A 20101-nucleotide genomic window follows, 5' to 3' on the forward strand; every position below is an offset into this window, starting at 1 on the left:
TTAACATTTGATTATATGCAGAACATTTCACTGCCCTGCATTACAGTACAAGATCTTTTCTACAACTGCCAGCTTTCTGTGTTCCCCTTTGCCATACATAACCTGAAAACAGATGAGGCGAGTTTCTTTTTGTATCACGAAGGGCAGGCAAATAAAGGGCCAAATGAAACATGCTCTTTTCTCCACAAATACATAAACGACAATGTGCCTCCATGTGTTAAAGAACTACACCTTTACAGTGATGCTTGTGGAGGGCAAAATAACAACAGTTGCATGGTAAGTTTCTTGTTATCACTTACTGACACCAACAAATTTGACATTATTATCCTCTGTTTCCGATACGTGGTCATTCATATCTTGCTTGCGATCGCGACTTTGCACGGGTGAAACGGGTTCTTAAAAAGACTGATAGATTTTATGTACCCATGGAAGTCTGCCATATTATTACATCTGCAGGGGTTGCTGGAAAATTCACAGTCAACATGGTAACATCTGATGACGTGTTGGACTTCAAGAATTGGTGGCCCAGCCATTATAAAAAAACATGCTTGTCATTGGAAAGCCAGAGTACAGCAGTTCCGCGGAGCCAGAAGCAAGACTTTGCTGTATCAAAGTTTATCAAGTTCCAGTACAACAGTCGCCATAAAGGTACTGTAGTTGCTAGTTGCTTCCGAATTCATTGACGGCCTTGTGTCACATACTTTTGTGCTTCGTCAAACATCCAACAAAGGTTTGAATCCTAATGTTCCTGTTCAAAAGGCGTATCCTGCGAAAAAAGTGCCAATTAATGCAAACAAGATTACTGACTTAAAGAAGGTTCTCCGTTATGTTCCAGCTGAACACAAAGACTTCTATCATGAGATTATCCAGTGGCCGACCAAGCAAACAAACAGAGCAACCATGTCACTGTAACAGGCATTGTTACATTAGAACATATAAAGTGAGAAGTTATTAACTTTTGTACATGTTTTCAAAACAATGTGTACGCTTACATCACTGTTGTTTAAAGTGGAATGATGCTTTATTAAATAACTTTTGTAGTGTTGTGTAATTAATAAGGTTATACCTGTGATGTTATGCATTTTTAGGTCAGCGAAAATGCTTCAAAGTGTTCAATACCATGGTTACATGTTTTCCAAACTATATGTAGGTTGAATTACATCATTGTTTTTTGATTGGAATGTTTTATTACATAACTTTTGTTGAATTGCAAGGTTAAGTTATAAAAAGGCTTAACTTTGTGATATTTAACAATTTTTTTCTTGCAGTAAATGAAATACTTGCAAGGCATACACTTGTCAATGTATTAACATTTAGGTACAGAGTAATGGAAAAATATTAACTTTGATGTATGAAACGTATAACAGATATGATATAGTTTTTTGCATATTCCCACAACTTTTAGTAAATTTACTTATGCCCTTTCATAATTAAGTGATTAAATTAGTGTGTAACATTTCCTACAATTTTTTTTTTTGTAATTTTATGTTCTAAGTGCTTCAATTTCATAAAATAATTATTTTGACTTTATGTGTACACTTGTATTTTTACTACACTTATGTGTTGCATTTAATATACCTACCTAATAATTAGCAGCATTCAGCCATTCACTATTTAAATTAGTGTGATATGTCGGTTCTACTTTTTCCCCAGTTCTCGGATTGGTTCAGGTTCTTAAACAGTAGTTCCCCATTCTCAGTTCTAGGTTAACCTCCACAAAATTTCAAGTCACACCAAAGATACAGTGTACCCTAATAAAAGGTGTGTTTGTTTAACATGACTTATCAGCACTCCATTTTACCATAATTAGACCACAAATAAGTAACTTAGCCCCTAGGTAGCACAGTTGCTTCTAGTGTAATTAGATGCTGGAGCAGCATTGTACTGACATCCTGTAGTGCAGCAATATCTAGTAATGCAAATTAATGTTGTTTTTTTTTTGCAGGATCATTATGTATTTAATTTGGGAAAACCAATTTTTTAAAAAAAAAACAATACTTCAGGAACCACATACAAAAGCATTTGCAAGCTATACCGTATTTACCCGCAGAAGGTTTACCCCTTTGAATGAGTCGCAACCTTAATTAGATACCAGAACTGAAATGAACAGATGATTCACTTGGAAAAGGTTGCTAAACGAATGGTGCATTGAAAAAAAAAAACACTGGCCTGACAGGATTGGTGTGAACCAAGCTGTGATACGTGAAAAACACCTGTAATATTTGAAAAATTAAAAAGATAAATATCCGGACAGTAATATCTGTTTCACTGCCAGTAAAGAATGGTTTTGAAAGTTAGCTGAAAGGTACGTGATGTGAGTTGGTAAAGTCTGAGCAGGCAAGTCAACCAGCCGACTGACGATACGTACATAACCACCTATCTATTGTTACGCAGTGTCATATTTATCATAGAAAGTATTTGATGGTAGAATTATAACGATAAATGATTTGATATATTTATCGTTAAGTGTTATTCTATGCATTTAAATTACGTACAGACTATTTCCCAACACAGTTTGGAACACACTAAGTAAATTAGCCTTGCTATTTATGGAGACTAATGCTTCAATTTTGAATAACACAAACATTAGTCATGCTAAGTGAGGGATTGGTGTTCCAATTTTATTGATGCTAAGTGAATATCAAATTGAATGATTAAAAAATATTCGTAAAGTAGAATCAAATTGTGAATATTGTTCTCGATGAAGCTGTATTGCGGTTGTTTAAAAACAAACAGGATTGAAGAAAAAAATAATTCTTTAACATTTTAAAAGTTTGAACTTATTAGCTGATTAAAATATTGGGCCCTAGACATAAACATTTTTCCAAAAAAATTATAAAATAAACATGCATAATATTAATACTGAGCATTTCATAAAAGCAAAATAAGTGTGCCCTTTTGATTTTTTTTTAAGTAACAACTCTTTCAAGCAAAACTTATACAACACAGAAAAACTAAATACATATTTTCATGTGTGAGTGTTAGGCTTCCAATGTTTTGCAACAAATGCAAAGCTTCACATCAGATACAAAGCTTTACATAATAACCAAACCTTCAAATAAAAGGAATAGCATATTTCCCTGTGAAGTAAAATCAAATATTAAAAATAGTTTCAATTAATTCGCTTAGTCCAAGCTTCATGTAAGCCTGATGTATAAGCAAAATAGTTTTAAATTAAAAAAAAATGACAAAATTATATTTTAGAGCAATTATGGAGTGAATCTACTTCATTATATAACAAATGTGGCCAACTCCGCTTATACCGGGGTAGTCGCACACGTCCGCACTCACCACGCCAGTCCCGCGTACGCGTCACCACTGACATACTGATAATGAGAGTATAAAGAAATTAAGTTTAACAGACGCGCATCGACTGGTCTAACATTTGGCAAGTGCGCAAAAAAATATATTAGCATACTAATTTACCGACAGTCCTGGAAACTCTATCGTGATAGGTATAATAATGAATTACCAAACCAAAGATGCTCAAACTTAAATACCGTAAAAAGGCAAAGGGACTTAAAAGGTAAATTCTAGGTATCATTTAAATTGGTATAATTACATTCACAGTGTAACGACATTGGTTTACAGACACTCTTGCAGTATAATTAATTCTAATCCAAAGTCCCAAAAAAGTCTATTACGGAGGAGGGGGGAGGAACCGAAATTATGACGTTCTTTAGTCTATATAATCCAACCACTAAATCCCATCGCCGCACTCTGTTTTCAATACACATCTTCCGTAAATCGTACCAGCCGGGAAAATAAAGTACTAAAATCCAGTTCTCACACTTACTTGGTACTGAAGCATACCTCTGAAGCCGGAGACTCCCGGGGTCGGGTGTAAACCCCACTCACTATTTGCGCCTCTAGCAGCGCAATGCTTCTGTGGCCCGTGCACTAGCCCCACACCATCGCCGCTCGTGTACCACCACGTTTTTCGCTTCGCCAAACGTGCCATGGCATTACCGTCATATTCCCGTTAATTCTTGTTCACGTAACGTAACACAACTTCCCCATGGCCGGGATGCGATTCCTACATTCACGAGCAGTACAGCGGCCGGCTATCAAAAACACACTCCTCGCAAAACAGCTGGCAGCCGCCTCCCACTCGTCACGTCAGCTGACGTCACCCCCCTCCTCTGCTACCACCCCTCACTCCGCTAGATCCTTCTCGTTACTTCTCGTACGTCCCACTACAGAGTAAGAGTACTTAACGTAAAATAAACTAAGTATACTGTTACATTTACCGCGGGTTCGTAAAGGATAGCCCAATTAAAGATTTTTATCACACACACAGTTTTATTTATTGCCACTTCTTATGTCACTTACAAAACATCTTCTAAAATGGCAAATAATTAATTACATTTTAAGAAAGGTCTATTCCCCAGTCACTCGTTCCACACACCTCGCTGGGCCGCACCTCTGGCGCAACTCTCACCGCAGAACCCCTCGTGGTCCTCCATCGCAGGACTCCTTCACTGCACTCCGCCGCCGCCGTCGCACTTCCCTTCGCCAAGATCCCACTCAACGCCTCGCTCGGAACTGAACTCTTCGCCCTGGAACCTTCGTCCAAGGACTTCGCCACTCTATCGCCCGGAAACTCCACCGCGGGAAAACTCCCGACTTCACTCTGAACTCTCTCAGACTCAGACTGACTCGAAGGTCGGCCCCACCTCTTTATATAGCCCTTGGGTTCCTGTCCAGAACAATCGGGCATGTCTCCGAGATATCGCGCGACCTTCGCCGTCGAAATGCCCAGAAACGCGTCGTGAGTCCTGTCGAAGGACGCGGCGGCTGCTCAAAGAACGCAGATAAACACAACAAGCATCGGGTTCCCACAAAACGTGCCGATAAACGTAACAAGCATCGGGTTCCCACAAAACGCGCCGATAAACATGTCTGAGTCCTTTTATGCCGCAGTGCGGCCTCTTTTAAGTAACTCGATCTGAGTCAGGTGCGCACTGCAAAGGTCAGGATGTCGCGAGATAGTATGACACGAGATACCAGGGAGAGGATGCGGGTGAAAGGGGGCGCAGACAGGCCGAACGAGCGCGGCGACGCCAAGTACTGCAGCCAAGCGCGATCGTAACATTGCCCCCTCCTTAAACCTGTTCGTCCCGAACAGGTAATTCATTTCTTCCCGCATATCCCTTCAATCGGTCTAGATGCACCACTTTCATTCGTCCTCTTTTTCCCCTCTGGATACGGTACACCACATCATTTAACCATTGCAATACTTCGTACGGGCCTTCCCATGCTGTCTGAAGCTTAGGACACCTGCCCTTCCTTCGCTGAGGGTTATACAGCCACACTAAATCGCCTTCCTGATATCCTGCCGAGTTAGCCTTCATGTCGTACCTCGTCTTCATTCGGTTTGTCGCTATTCGGAGGTTCCTACGGGATTCGTCATGTATAAATGTCATTCGTTCCTCCAAGCGATTGACATAGTCGGTAGTGCTGGTCGACTCTTGGTGAGGATGACCGAACTTGATGTCACAGGGTAGCCTCAACTCCTGTCCAAATACAATACTTGCAGGAGTCTGCCCAGTCGAATCATGAATGGCAGCCCTATAAGCCATCAGGAATAACTGAATATGTTGATCCCAATCTTGCTGATGTTCGGCCACGACCTTGGCAAGGTGTTCCTCTAGAGTTCGGTTGAACCTTTCCACCATGCCATCCGACTGAGGATGTAGGGCTGTAGTCCTGGTTTTATTTATGCCTAGTAACCGGCACACCTCCTGAAACACTGTGGACTCGAAGTTGCGGCCTTGGTCTGAGTGAAGCTCCATTGGTACCCCAAATCTACAAATGAAGTTGTTGACTAGTGTATCTGCAATGGTGGTAGCCTCCTGGTTGGGAAGTGCATAAGCCTCTGGCCACTTACTGAAGTAATCCATCACTACCAGAATATACCGGTTACCATCTTTAGTCTTGGGGAATGGCCCAGCGATGTCAATTGCTATCCTTTCAAATGGAGCTCCCACATTATAGGCTTGCATTTTTCCGCGACTACAATGTTGTGGTCTTTTCCTAGCCGAGCATGTTTCGCATTTTCTACACCATGCCTCCATGTCCTGGCGACATTTCAACCAATAGTAGCGTAGGCAGGTCTTACCCAGAGTTTTGTTAACTCCTAGGTGTCCGCCAGAAGTACCATCGTGGATTTCTTTCAACACCTCTGCCACTAGACTCTTTGGAAGTAATAGTTGCATCTTAAATACTTTTACATTTGGACTTTCCCATGCCCTCATCAGCAGCCCATCCACAAGTCTTAAAGAATCCCATTGTGCCCAATAAGCCTTTACTTCCTTTCGGTCACTAGATACCTCCTGCCATGATGGACGTCCAGTACCTTTTTCCATCCAGCTTATAATGGGTCCCAGGTCAGGGTCATGATGCTGAGCTGATTTCAAGCTGGCATTGTCCCATTTGTCTTCACCGTTTGTTATAGTAGTTTGCCGAATATCTTCGATTCCCTCATTTTTTTCTGCTCTTTTGCAGTGGTTGCAGTCTACCTTGCAAGGTCTTCGAGAAAGAGCATCGGCATTGCTATGAATTCGACCCTTCCTGTGTTCAATCTTACAATCATATTGCTGTATCTGTTCAATCCACCTAGCAAGTTGTCCCTCTGGATTCTTGAACTGTAATAGCCACTTAAGTGCAGCATGGTCAGTTCGTAAAAGGAATCTCCTCCCATACAGATATTTGTGAAAATGTCGGAAGGACTTCACTACAGCTAGAAGTTCTCTTCTTGTGACACAATAGTTACTTTCAGGCTTAGACAAAACTTGACTGTAGTATGCTATGACTCTTTCATTCCCATCCTGGACTTGGGAAAGTACAGCTCCCAACCCCCTTCCACTTGCATCTGTGTCAAGGATATAGTCTCCATGTTGACGGGGATAGGCGAGAATAGGGCTTGTACACAGGGCTTTCTTGAGGTCTTGAAAGGCAGTCTCGCATGTTGACGTCCACAGAAATTGCCTCATTTCCTCTGTCAGCTCATGCAGAGGCTTTACAATGGCTGCGAACCCAGGTACAAACCTCCTATAGTAGGTACAGAGACCCAAGAAGCTCCTTACATCATGCTTGTTTTCAGGCCGTGGCCACTCCTTTACAGACCGGATCTTCTCAGGGTCTGTTCGGACCCCATCCTGTGATACAATATGTCCGAGGAATGTTACCTGTTGAAACAAGAAGCACTTCTTAGGACTTAACTTGAGCTGTGCATGGCGAAGCCTGTCGAATACATCCTGGAGGTTCTTTAAACGCTCCTTTACAGTATTTCCCACCACAATAATGTCGTCCAGGTACACTAGACATGTTTTCCAAGTCAAGCCATGCAGCACAAGTTCCATCAATCTCTCAAAAGTTGCGGGTGCATTACATAATCCGAATGGTAACACAGTAAACTGAAACAGCCCACTTCCTGTTGAGAAAGCAGTCTTCTCTTTATCCTCGGGGTGCAGCTCCACTTGCCAGTAACCACTCTTTAGGTCCAGCGTAGAGAACCATCTGGTGCCAGAGAGTGTGTCAAGTGTGTCATCGATACGTGGGAGGGGGTAGCTGTCCTTTTTGGTGACATCATTCAGCTTCCGGTAATCCACACAGAACCTCAGTTGGCCATCCTTCTTCACTACCAGAACGACTGGGGAAGCCCAAGGACTTGCAGAAGGCTCTATGACACCACCCTCCATCATACTTGCAATCATCTTCTCTGCCTCTTCCTGTTTCGCTAGAGGAAGTCGCCGTGGTACTTGTCGGATTGGTTCGGTATCGCCAGTGTTAATGCGGTGATACACGATGCTGGTTCTTCCAAGGTCAGTGTCCCCTAAGAAAAAAACATCTTGATTTCTCAACAGGAAAGAAGTAACTTCTTCCATCTCTTCACTTGTCAGATTATCTTGGCTTCGCTCCAATAACTGTTCTAAATTAGGATTAAGTCTCTGCTCTGTATGTATGCTAGTTGAAGAAGACTCACACAGGCCTACCCAAGAGACTGGTTCACAGCTAGCTATTGGGTCTTCCTGCTTCAGAACCCTCGTTCGCGAATCAAGGTTGGCTACCCTGACTGGTACAACCTCGCCGACCTTAGCAATGCTTCGAGCAATCAGGAGCTTCTCCAATCCTAAAGTCACATCTGGCTCAATCAGGTAGCACATGTTGCCCCTAGGGTCTCCCATTATTCTAGCAGCTACAATCTGCTCATGGTTTGCTGGAATTGACACCGATTCGCTAACTACTACCTGCCTTACAGGAACTTCCAATTGATCAGGGGTAAACAAAGCCACCTCTTCCCCTTTTATACGCAGTACCTGTCCCTCCATGTCAATAACAAATCCATACTGATTCATATCGGCAACAATAAACATCTGTGGTAATGTCCAAGTCCCAATCCTTACTTCCGATTCCAACCATCCATGCACTGGTGCAGTGTCCCCAGTGGCTGTTTTAAGCCTGTATGGAATGGGTGTTCTCTTCAGTTTGTCCCTACTCACAAGGTCTGAGCGGATGATAGACACTGATGCCCCTGTGTCAACAGAGAGTAAACACTGTCTACCATTGATCCATCCATTAAGCAACAAACTGTCCTGACCTCTGCGAAGTAAGGATTCTGGGAAAACCCTAGGGGCTACCATTTCCCGTAGAGCTGGCGTGCGCCCCCTCACACCAGCTACTGCCCGTTTCCCTGTTCTTCTTGCTTGTCTTCTTTCTGTGATGTCTTCTTGCGTGTCGGGCATTCCCACTGGATGTGTCCTAATTCTTGGCAGACAAAGCACCGTGGGCGTCCTACTTTTCGGGCCTGGGTACACGGAGTACCACTTAGCAACTTCTTCAATGCCCTGATGATATCTCCTTCATTAGTGTTGTTTCTGGCATTTCCTTCAGTATATGGCTCCAGTCCAGTTCTCCTTGTCCTAATGCTGGTGTTTCTTGAAGCACTGCGTGCTGCTTCAATTTCCAAGGCATGGACCAAGGCATCGCAGCTCTTCTTGTGCCGGGCCAAACGAAGAGTCTGCTGTACTTCTGCATCTCTGATCCCGTCTATAAATGCACTGGTTGCCAGCTGTTGTCGAAATTCTGTTGGTGCATCTGGAAAAGCGAGGTACACAAGGCGCTCAATGTCAGCCTCGAATTCCTGGAATGTTTCTGAGGGCCGCTGCTGACGTGTCTTCAGGGCTGTTCTGTATACCTCGCCCATGTGTCGGTCGCCATACCTTAGCTCGAGAGCTTCCACCAGTACCGCATAGTTCTTCTGCTCTGGTACTGGTATGGTCTGAAGCAGCTCGAGTGGAGGTCCTCGCAGGGCCAGGACGAGTGCTGTAGCCTTCTCCTCCTCGCCCCAGCCATTTACCTCAGAAGCTGCCTCAAACTGTCTTCTGTAGACAGCCCACGAGGTTTGGCCATCGAAGGTGGGTGGCTTGAACTTTGAATGACAGGTTGCGCCTTCCACCTTCACATCTCCAGAATAACTGCTTCGTTTCGTAGCACATGTAGCATCCTTGAGCATCCGACGCCATTCTTCGGTTACCGCTGATATTCGCTGTTTGTGGTGTGCTCGAGTTGGGCCAGCTGTTGTGCTACTAGTTCTTCATGTTCTGCCACATGTTGCTCCAAGCACTGTACTTTTCCTTCCAACTGGATGCTGGTTTCATCAATCTTCTTTTTCATTTCTTCTTGGTTTTTCTTGATGTCCTCTACCTCTTCCTTCATAGCATTCTTCATCTCCTCTTGGCAGTTATCAATTTTATTCTTCATTTCTTCCTGGCCACTCTTCATTTCATTCTTCATTTCTTCCTGGCCACTCTTCATTTCTTCCTGGCTACTATTCATCTCGTCCAGCCTATTCTCCGTTTTCTCCTGATTATTCTTCATCTCATTCTTCATTTCGACCAAGAATGCCATGACATTCTTAAGGTCGTCGGCAGCCATCTTTCTTGTCCACATACACTATAAGACTAACACCACTGTAATTCCTTCTACGATCTAACCAAAATCCCTACTAAACGCTAACACTAATTTCCACAACTACTACACTTAAAACTAACTAGTTCCTAAAAATTGTTGCAATCTCGAAAATCTAATTAAATTTTAATTCACTATAAACTAATCTTAAATTCTTTAAATTAGGGCTATCCCACTTCTAACACCAAAATGTTACGATTTACCGCGGGTTCGTAAAGGATAGCCCAATTAAAGATTTTTATCACACACACAGTTTTATTTATTGCCACTTCTTATGTCACTTACAAAACATCTTCTAAAATGGCAAATAATTAATTACACTTAAAGAAAGGTCTATTCCCCAGTCACTCGTTCCACACACCTCGCTGGGCCGCACCTCTGGTGCAACTCTCACCGCAGCACCTCTCGTGGTCCTCCGTCACAGGACTCCTTCGCTGCACTCTGCCGCCGCCGTCGCACTTCCCTTCGCCGAGATCCCACTCAACGCCTCGCTCGTAACTGAACTCTTCGCTCTGGAACCTTCGTCCAAGGACTTCGCCACTCTATCGCCCGGAAACTCCGCCGCGGGAAAACTCCCGACTTCACTCTGAACTCTCTCAGACTCAGACTGACTCGAAGGTCGGCCCCACCTCTTTATATAGCCCTTGGGTTCCTGTCCAGAACAATCGGGCATGTCTCCGAGATATCGCGCGACCTTCGCCGTCGAAATGCCCAGAAACGCGTCGTGAGTCCTGTCGAAGGACGCGGCGGCTGCTCAAAGAACGCAGATAAACGCAACAAGCATCGGGTTCCCACAAAACGCGCCGATAAACATGTCTGAGTCCTTTTATGCCGCAGTGCGGCCTCTTTTAAGTAACTCGATCTGAGGCAGGTGCGCGCTGCGAAGGTCAGGATGTCGCGAGATAGTATGACACGAGATACCAGGGAGAGGATGTGGGTGAAAGGGGGCGCAGACAGGCCGAACGAGCGCGGCGACGCCAAGAACTGCAGCCAAGTGCGATCTGTACAATACTATTAAAAAGTTACAATAAATAAATATTAAGAAATTTTCTCGATCTCGTCTCGAGATAATTTTTTTGGCTCTGGATTTTCGAGAATTTTGTAAACAAGAAATAGGTTAGGTAATATAATATAATGAGGCAGCATTTTTCGTTGCGTGTTGAAATAATTAACATATCTTCAACGTAACGTAGATTGAATAAAATAAAATATACTTGTTACGATAGTATACACGATAAATTATTAAAAAGTTAAAAACGAACAACTTCCGTTCACAAGTCACTACATGAAACGGTAAACGTAAACAATGAATTGTGCTGTAGTTATCACATTAAATTACAGAAGAAAATGATTATTTTCCGTTAATAAAACCAACATTAAAGTTAAAAATAAATCATTTTTGGTATCAATATCAAGTATCAACGTAAAACGGTACGGTAAAAAACAAAAATATAAACATGACTGCAGAATTCTTCCGCGATTGCATTTTGTTTTATGGCCTTAGGTTATACACACGGCCAGCAGTATATAACAAGCAACATGATGTTTAAATTGTGGTCCGTATCGATAGTGATATATCGATAGTGGTGAATGTTCAGACTTTCATGATCAAGTACCGTCCATGGCTCAAGGAAACTGTATAGACTATGGAGTCAATAACGTATGTTTACATACGACAGTAGGCAAATAAACTGTTAAGTGAGTGTAAAGGTAAAGTTGTAATTGCAAACCGAAAACAAGTAAAGTTGAGTGCGATGGAGGAAAGTGTTAGTGGTGTGGATAAAAAAGAACGGAAAATGGCCACAATATGGAACTTTTATTTAAAAAAAGAAAGAAGGTGGCGAATGTAAATTGTGTAAAAACATTATTAAAACGCCTTCATGCTCGACAAGTGGACTTTTGCGGCACTTGAAACAACATCCAGCCGCTGAAAACGAATTCAACAAAATAACTGCTGAAGAAAAGAAGACTTCTAGTCGACAACTTTCAATGTTTGAGTGTGTTGCAAAAAAATATAAGCTTTGCATCAGCAATGTGAGGAAAAATCAAATAGACAAAAAAATTGCTATCATGATGGCTTGTGATTTTCAACCTTACAGCATGGTGGATGACCATGGCTTCAGAGGTCTAATCAACGAATTAGAAGCTAGCTACGAGATTCCTTCGCGAACAACATTTTCAAGGACGGTTATACCACAGTTGTATCAAGAGGAAAGAACCAAACTGGCTGATGAAATTAGTACAGATGCCATCAATGGTCTGGAGTCGCTTTCTTTCACTACCGATAAATGGTCATCTAGGAGACATGAAAGCTACATTTCGCTTACAGGCCATTACCTAACAGAAGAGTTCAAATTAAAATGCCATATTCTTGGCAATTACCACTTTCCAGGCTCACATACTGCAGATGCAGTACATGCAAAGCTTGTAGGGGCAATGGAAGAATGGAATTTGCCAACTGATCAAGTTCCAGTTTATGTCATAACAGACAATGCAAAAAACCTTAAATGTGCCATAAGGAAAACCTTATTTCATCATGTTCAGTGTTTTGCACATACACTACAGTTGGCACTGCACGATGCAAAAAATTAACATGATATTACAGCACTTTTGGCAAAAGGACGAGCTATTGTTGGCCATTATCGACACAGTAATGTTGCTCGTGAGAGGCTGCATGCACTTCAAGTGAAGCTAAACAAACCTGTTCACGAGCTACTGCCAATGGTGCCAACTAGATGGAATAGTGAATACACCATGCTGTCACGTCTTGTTGAGCAGAAGGTGCCCATTTCTGCTGATTTAGGAGAGAGCATGGCAGTGGAGAACTTCACCTCTAGTGAGTGGAAACTAGCTGCTAGCATTGCACATATTTTGCAACCAATAGATGAGGCCACAACCGAGTTATGTTACTCAAAGTTCCCAACACTGTCATCAAAAATCCCATTGATATATGGAATTGAAGCAATGCTTACAAACTATGTCCAAACAGACCAATGCAAATCTGGTACTGCATTTGCTAAATCACTGCAAAGAGGTTTAAAATCAAGATTTCCTTCATATTCTTGTGTGAAAGAAGATCTTCTTTCAATGGCGCTTGACCCTAGATTCAAGACTGTGATATTGCAAGACCATGAAAAGTTGTTGTGCACGAAATACATCACTTCACATCAGCAACCTGAAAATGATTATCGTCCTGAACCAGAACTGGAGCAGGTGAGTGAAGCTAAAGAGACTTGCTCACTGTGGTCAAGTTTTGAAGTGTTGAAGAAGACATCACAATCTTCAGTTAGGACTAAATCATCAAGTCTGGAGGAAGAACTAAAAATATATTTACGTGAAGATGTAATTCCAAGGAACGGTGACCCACTTACCTGGTGGAAAAACAACAAGATACGCTTTCCAGCTCTGGCTAAAGTAGCAAGAAGGTATCTGGCAATACCAGCTACACAAGTTGAAAGCGAACGACTATTTAGTACTGCTGGAAACACTGTGAGCATTAGGCGTGAAAATTTGTTGGCTGAAAATGTTGAACAGCTGGTGTTTTTAAATAGCCGCTTTAGACCTTAAATTAGGCTAGCCACTAGAGTGTTCTTTCTTTGTAAACTAATGTTTCATTCATCGTCTTTTGTGGATACTTGATAAAATTATTGAATAGATATGTATGTTTGTCAGATTATTGAGTTTTACTTTTTTGGATCATATTATCCTGTTAACTAAAGTACAGATTTCTCGATCTCGACTCGATTCTCCAGAATTTTTAAATTGCTTTCTCGATCTCGTCTCGAATTCAAAAAAGTCTTTCTCGCACATGCCTAATAAATAGTGTTATAAAAAATTTAATCATCTTAGAATAAACTTTACGCAAAAAAAAATAATAATAATATCCAAGACGACTGAGGCCGCCACAAGTGGCCTCACAAAAAAAAAGGCATTATTTGCAAATAAAGTAAAAGTAACACCACCATTTTCTACTAGAACACAAATAATACCACCAGCAGGCACAAAATAAAAAATCCATTAATGATGCAGTGTTACGAAAGGCTTGAAGAGCAAACACACGCTGGCCATACCAGAGGGAAGGTCAGCTTCTTAGTGCCCGGCTGCAGTCTCTGGTGGAAGAGGATCCTGTTGGTGTCCGACCTGGTCACCAGGAGCGCCTCGCTCTCCGGGACCCGAGCGGCGTTGCCCGGGGCCGCTCGCTTGTAGACGAGCGTCATCACCGCTCCCTTGTCCTTCTTCTGCACTGCCCTGCGCGCCACACACAGCTCACAACGATGTGCTTTGTCTCCACACATCTCCATCCATCGCCGATGTGGAAGTTCATAAACCATGTAGCACTCAAATGCAAGTTATATCATGGAAGTAAGTAGCATTTAACCACAACTTAAATTCAATCATAATAAAAGGAATTCTTTTATTAATGTTTGAAATTCAAGGAATGAGTTTCTGGAACAGAAAATTGTACCAAAATGTATGGATAAGAAAATTTAATTTAATTTATTTATTTGTGCATCTCTTATTGACTCACTTTTAAACAACAAATTATCAATAGTTTATTTTTGTTGTTTTGAATGTATCTGTTTTAAACTAATTTATTATGGATCATTTTATTCTATAAAATGTAGCATAATTTTGGTGGAGAAAGAAATACAAAGCAGCTTTTAATAAAAATAAAGCCGTAATGTCTTGTCCCTACCTATTGAGTATCGAGTGAAATATCTTTGGCCACAGCAGTAAGTCTGCTCTGATGAGACAAACAGTTAAAAACTTCTTGATGCAAGAGGGAAAGTGGAGGAAGGGACAATATCCCAATTCCCTCTACCTCACATACACTACACACTTGCACAATGGATATTGCTAGGGTTTTATACACTAGGTGTATTTATTCTTCCAATCTCATCAAAAGTGTGGATAGGAAGCTAGCAAAATAAACTCATCATTGTCTTGCACGAAAATTTCCATGGCTATCAATACAGAACCAACCCAGCATATTTCAGGAATGATTTTCTGAAACCATTAAAAATGAAATCCAGATGGCTGAAATGGAATTTATATTTTTATGATATTACTACATTGCTATATGTCCTATTTCTAAATGTTAGGATATTTTACTTTTTTACATGGAGAGGTAGTGCAATCTTATCAACAATAAATATAGTACTACTTTTATACTGGCATTCAGTTAATGATTTTATTAAAGCTTTGAAGATAACAAATTTTGAACACACTAACACATAAAACAATCCACTCACCACATTTTTTTTCCAAACATGTTTATAAAATTAAATACAAAATGTCACTAAATCCAGAGGAATATTTCCCATGCAATCCATTTCAATGGTCAAATCCCATTTTGAAAATACTCTTGTACAAAAATTGTACTGCCTATAGTATGTTTTTAAAAAAATATATGCTTTTATTAATAATTTATATTAATTTAAATAAAGATTTCAATTATTTATAATACATCAATATAATAATATTAATACATAAAATTATTATTTGTAGCAAAGTACCTATTTAATATATACGAGGGTTATTTTTTTTTCAACCTCCGATCGGCTGTAATAAAAAACGGGAATGAATTGGGAAATTATTTTAATCTCAAAAGAAACGTACATCTTTACTCTATTTTTCCACATAATCACTGTGCGGATTGAGGCATTTTTCGTACCGATGCACCAGCTTTCCAATACCCTCTGCATAAAATGATGCCTCCTGCCTATTCAGCCACGTTTTAACAGTGCTCTGCAGTTCATCATTGGTGTTGATGAGTCATCCTCCAAGCCACTTTTTCAACGTGGGGAAAAGGTGATAGTCACTCGGTGCCAAATCCGGACTGTAAGGAGGGTGATCAAACACTTCCCATCTTCAACTGAGGTGTGAGTTGGCCGCTCCATGGTTGGTGGAAGGGGGTAAACACTACGAGACGTGTCGATTCGTGTACGAGCAATTAGGGTATCGATTAATGGGCATGCCATGGAGAAATGAAACTGTAATCACACTGCAGGGCACTGTCAAAACGTGGCTGAATAGGCAGGAGGCATCATTTTATGCAGAGGGTATTGGAAAGCTGGTGCATCGGTACGACAAATGCCTCAATCCGCACGGTGATTATGTGGAAAAATAGAGTAAAGATGTACGTTTCTTTTGAGATTAAAATAATTTCCCAATTCATTCCCGTTTTTTATTACAGCCGATCGGAGGTTGAAAAAAAAAATAATACTCGTATTACAGAAATTATATGTTAATAATACTAGTATATCTCTTAATTTTCAGGAAAATAATTAATAAGTCAGGTTATGTGAAAATGATATGCCTAAAGGTATATTTATTCATCCACAGTAATAAAAAAATACTTGATAAAACACTGTACACACATATTGTTACGAACTGGGGAAAACAGGTTTGTAAGGATAGCCCAAATAATTCTCATACAGTTTTATTAAATACTAATAACTAAACCTTAAATTTAATCAGCAACACTCTCAGTCCAATCTCTGTCCGTAAAACCAGTCCCTCGCCGATGAACCACACACTAGCCTGCACGCTGGAGCTCAGCTCGACAGTGGCTCGCTCTGCCAGTCTCTGTCCGCTCACCACAGTCCTCGACAACCACCTCACACCACTCACCAGCGCCGCGCCGCAACTGTCGCTACTGTCGCCCCGACTCCTACAGTAGAGGCCCTCGAGTCTCCCTCTGGCTGGTCGCCCTCGCTGGTATCGCTACCAGAGAGACTCTTCCCCGGTAGCCAGGCCTTCAGCCATCGGTCACTCCGATGCCGCTGCACGGGTGTCACTCACCAGTAGGTAGAGACTCTCTCCACTCCACTGCTCTCACTCTGTGCTTGGAGGCGGGGCCCCTTTTATACCTGCGGAGGCCAGGCATTAAGCGCCCAAAAGCCACGTGTAAGTGCCCCTGGTCAAGTGTGGAAACACCAGGATGTCACAAGTGTCCCTGACCCGATGGCAAAGGCCTTGCCCATCCCCCGAGGCGACGACCCCAGAATTCTCTAGTCCACTCGGCATACAAGCCGTTTTTTCATCCCTCCAGACTGACCAGGTTCCACGACTGATGCAGTGGGTGCGTGGAGGGGGAAGGCAGTGTTTGACAGGTCATTAATGGCCAGGTGACACACACCCTCCCTTGCTGGGGGTGGGAAGGGTCCACGACTTCCCGGACTCCGCCAGCGGCCAACGTAAAAAGTCATTTTACAGTCAGAATCCCTGACACTTTGTTCTAACTACAAAAATATACACATACTTTAACAAAATATTTCTAAGAGTGAATGGTGAGTGTCAGATCACTCTTTTCCCACCATGGTAATCTGAGTCTGTTTTCTGGTGGGTCGAACCTGGATTTTTTATAAGTGGCAAATAGTGCCATGAGTCTGTGCTCTTTCTCGAGGTACTACTGTCATCCGCCCCCCCCCCCCCCCACCCAAAACATCAACGATCCAATCTCATTTCACCACTCTTCATCGTCTCTAATGTCCTCAATGTCGATGAGACATTTTGAACCCTAATTTATTAATTCAATTTCCAACCAGTATCGAACCCGGGACCTTAAGTTTATCAGCCAGATGCTCTAACCGGAGCTAATAGGACGGACATAACAAAATTAAATACAATTAATTACTCACTAGATTAAGTGAGCACAATGTTCATACATATGTTAACTATTCCAGACCAAAAAAACATACATACTTGTGGTGCTGGAGGATAGGCAACAGGTTCAAATTCCCGACAGTGTCCCCACACAGCAGAATAAAGTCACTGTTGATGACGCCCTTGGCATCCAAGTCTCTCATGGCATCTCCAAACGATCGGCAGCTTTCCGACACTATTATTTTCACTGCCATAGGACTCAAGCGATGAGCCCACTTACTCTTCCTAGAGCACACAGAACCACATGCATTACAAATAAGAAACGGATAGAACTGAAATCTGTAATAATAACATTTGTAATGGATTAGTTCGAAATTCAATACCTCGTTTGTTGCATAATGTGAGATCGTTCAAAATAATTTTATACACGTTAAAAAGGTTTGATAACATTTTCTTAAGAAAATCATAATAAATATTCATGCTGTAGTATTTATGTGTATATGTTCCCCAGAAACCTTAAAATATGGCACAAAAGTTTACATTATTCTATTGAATTGTTTTCACAAAACAAAAATATTAAAGTCTTAAGAATAGTACATGGCATTTACAACATTGAAAAAACATGACATTCCAACTAAATGCAAATAATTCAATAAATTCAGAAGTCCTTCTGATCCAATTTACCATAGTGAAAACTATAGTACTATAGACAATATACTTGTCAAAACCAAAAAAAGTCAATGACCATAATACTCATAAGCATGCCCTTGCAATTTATCTGTATATGTGATTCCACCATAAAACTTCATCAACATGATAATTCTTAAGGCACTAAAAATTACAATTCAAGAACATTACATAATTACACAGATTTATGTACTGTCAACGTTGGCCATGTTTAATACAAGTATAAGTTACACTGTGTATTAATTATTATAGACTAAAAAAGTTGTGTTGACCAAAAGGTCACTTTAAACATATTCAAAGCATATTAAGAGAATTTAACACAGTCAGGTCTAGCATACCAAGACACACAAAGAGTAAATGTGGAGAGTATTATTAATCAATGCAAAAACACAAGGGAGGATCTAGGCAGTGTTCGCAAGCAGACAAAACTAAAACCAGGCAAAATTTACAAGTGCGAAACCCAAAATTAAATTTAGTAAAAGAGGAAAAAATCAAAAAATTATTTCCAGTCAAAAGGTTTCACTACTGCCCACCACAGAAATAACTTAGAAAATAAAGAAACTGCCCATTGCAAGTTTGCAAACCTAAACTAATTATTCTGATAAATCCCACAACCAGAATGAGAGACGAAAGGTTCTTGTCCTTGAGTTTCAGCGGGAACCAACCCCCCGCATGCGCATGTGCAGGGAATGCCGTCTAGAGGAAGGAGCATTCGGAGGTAATAACAAATTGAAATGTTGGAAAGACGAGGAGGAAAATGTCGCTACAAATGCTGCAAAAAATTCAGAGAAAAAAGGGGTGCCATGACGAGCCTACGACTAAAAATCAGTGCAAGAATAAAGGTCTGACACCAAAAAGGTTTTATTTCTTAAAGCAGTTTATAAGTATTCATTCAGTTTCTACTCCCAAATAATAGAAGAATTTATAAATGCATATTTTCAACTCTTAACAGGTAGACTTCATTTTAAAAACTACTTAAGTTTAGAAAAATATTACATTTTTTAAGATTATTATTACAAAAATTATAACACAAATATTTTGATTTTTTAATGAAATATATTATTTGTTTAATTAAAAGTCATTGTAATATATTTATGTATAGTCTGACTTTAACATCTTTGTCCCAGCTTCTACGACTGAAAAGACTAACTAGTCGCAATAAACTAAACTAAACTAAACTGAATGGAAAGTACGTATTATGAGACTTAGCTTGTACATACTATTTTTCCTTGCAATAAATACAGCAGGTTTATTATTACTACTCACGTACCTCAGACCTATAAATTAGACAGTGCATTACATACATTTACCTATTTTAAGTTTAGTTTCACATGCTGACTTGTCTTTTCTTGTAAATTAATCTGTTTCATTCTATGTTTTGTCTCAAGTTTACTTAACAGATATTTATTAAATATTATATAGTGTTAAGTCACACTAGTGTTCACAGTCATCATCACTTGTGAGACATTTTACAACTCGAAAACTACATTTGGTACATATCTGGTGGGAACATTTGTGACCAAATAATATAAACAAGATAACTACTGAAAAAAAATTTACCGAAAAATCCCTTGATTAATAGTGATGTCAAGAAAGTTAAATAACCAACTCGGCATGTAAAACTGAGACTTAAGCATGAGTATAAAAAGAAAGCATGCAACAATCTCCATGGGTTTCCTTTCATTTTGGAATTCAGCAATTCCCAGTTACATCTAGCTGGGAAAATGGGGTTTGATGCACAGACATCTCCTGTAATCACTCTCTGCTAGAGACGACCTTTCGTGTTCACTGACTCCCACCACTTCTAGAGATCCAGCGGTAACAACCCCCTCTG

The 20101-nt window shown here is 40.8% G+C and overlaps 1 protein-coding gene across 1 annotated transcript in view; it reads right to left on the reverse strand.

Annotated features, from left to right (window-relative positions):
- LOC134531693 (translation initiation factor eIF2B subunit epsilon) overlaps positions 1 to 20101 on the reverse strand; it is a 99198-nt gene that overhangs the window by 72346 nt on the left and 6751 nt on the right. The window contains exons 3-4 of the mRNA XM_063367504.1: positions 17680 to 17865; positions 14043 to 14220 (exon numbers count right to left, since the gene is read on the reverse strand). Of these exons, the coding sequence (XP_063223574.1) occupies positions 14043 to 14220; positions 17680 to 17865 (364 nt within the window). The remainder of the gene's footprint in view (positions 1 to 14042; positions 14221 to 17679; positions 17866 to 20101) is intronic.

The sequence above is a fragment of the Bacillus rossius genome, chromosome 5 (assembly GCF_032445375.1).
Source record: "Bacillus rossius redtenbacheri isolate Brsri chromosome 5, Brsri_v3, whole genome shotgun sequence".
In the NCBI taxonomy this organism is placed as follows: domain Eukaryota; kingdom Metazoa; phylum Arthropoda; class Insecta; order Phasmatodea; family Bacillidae; genus Bacillus; species Bacillus rossius.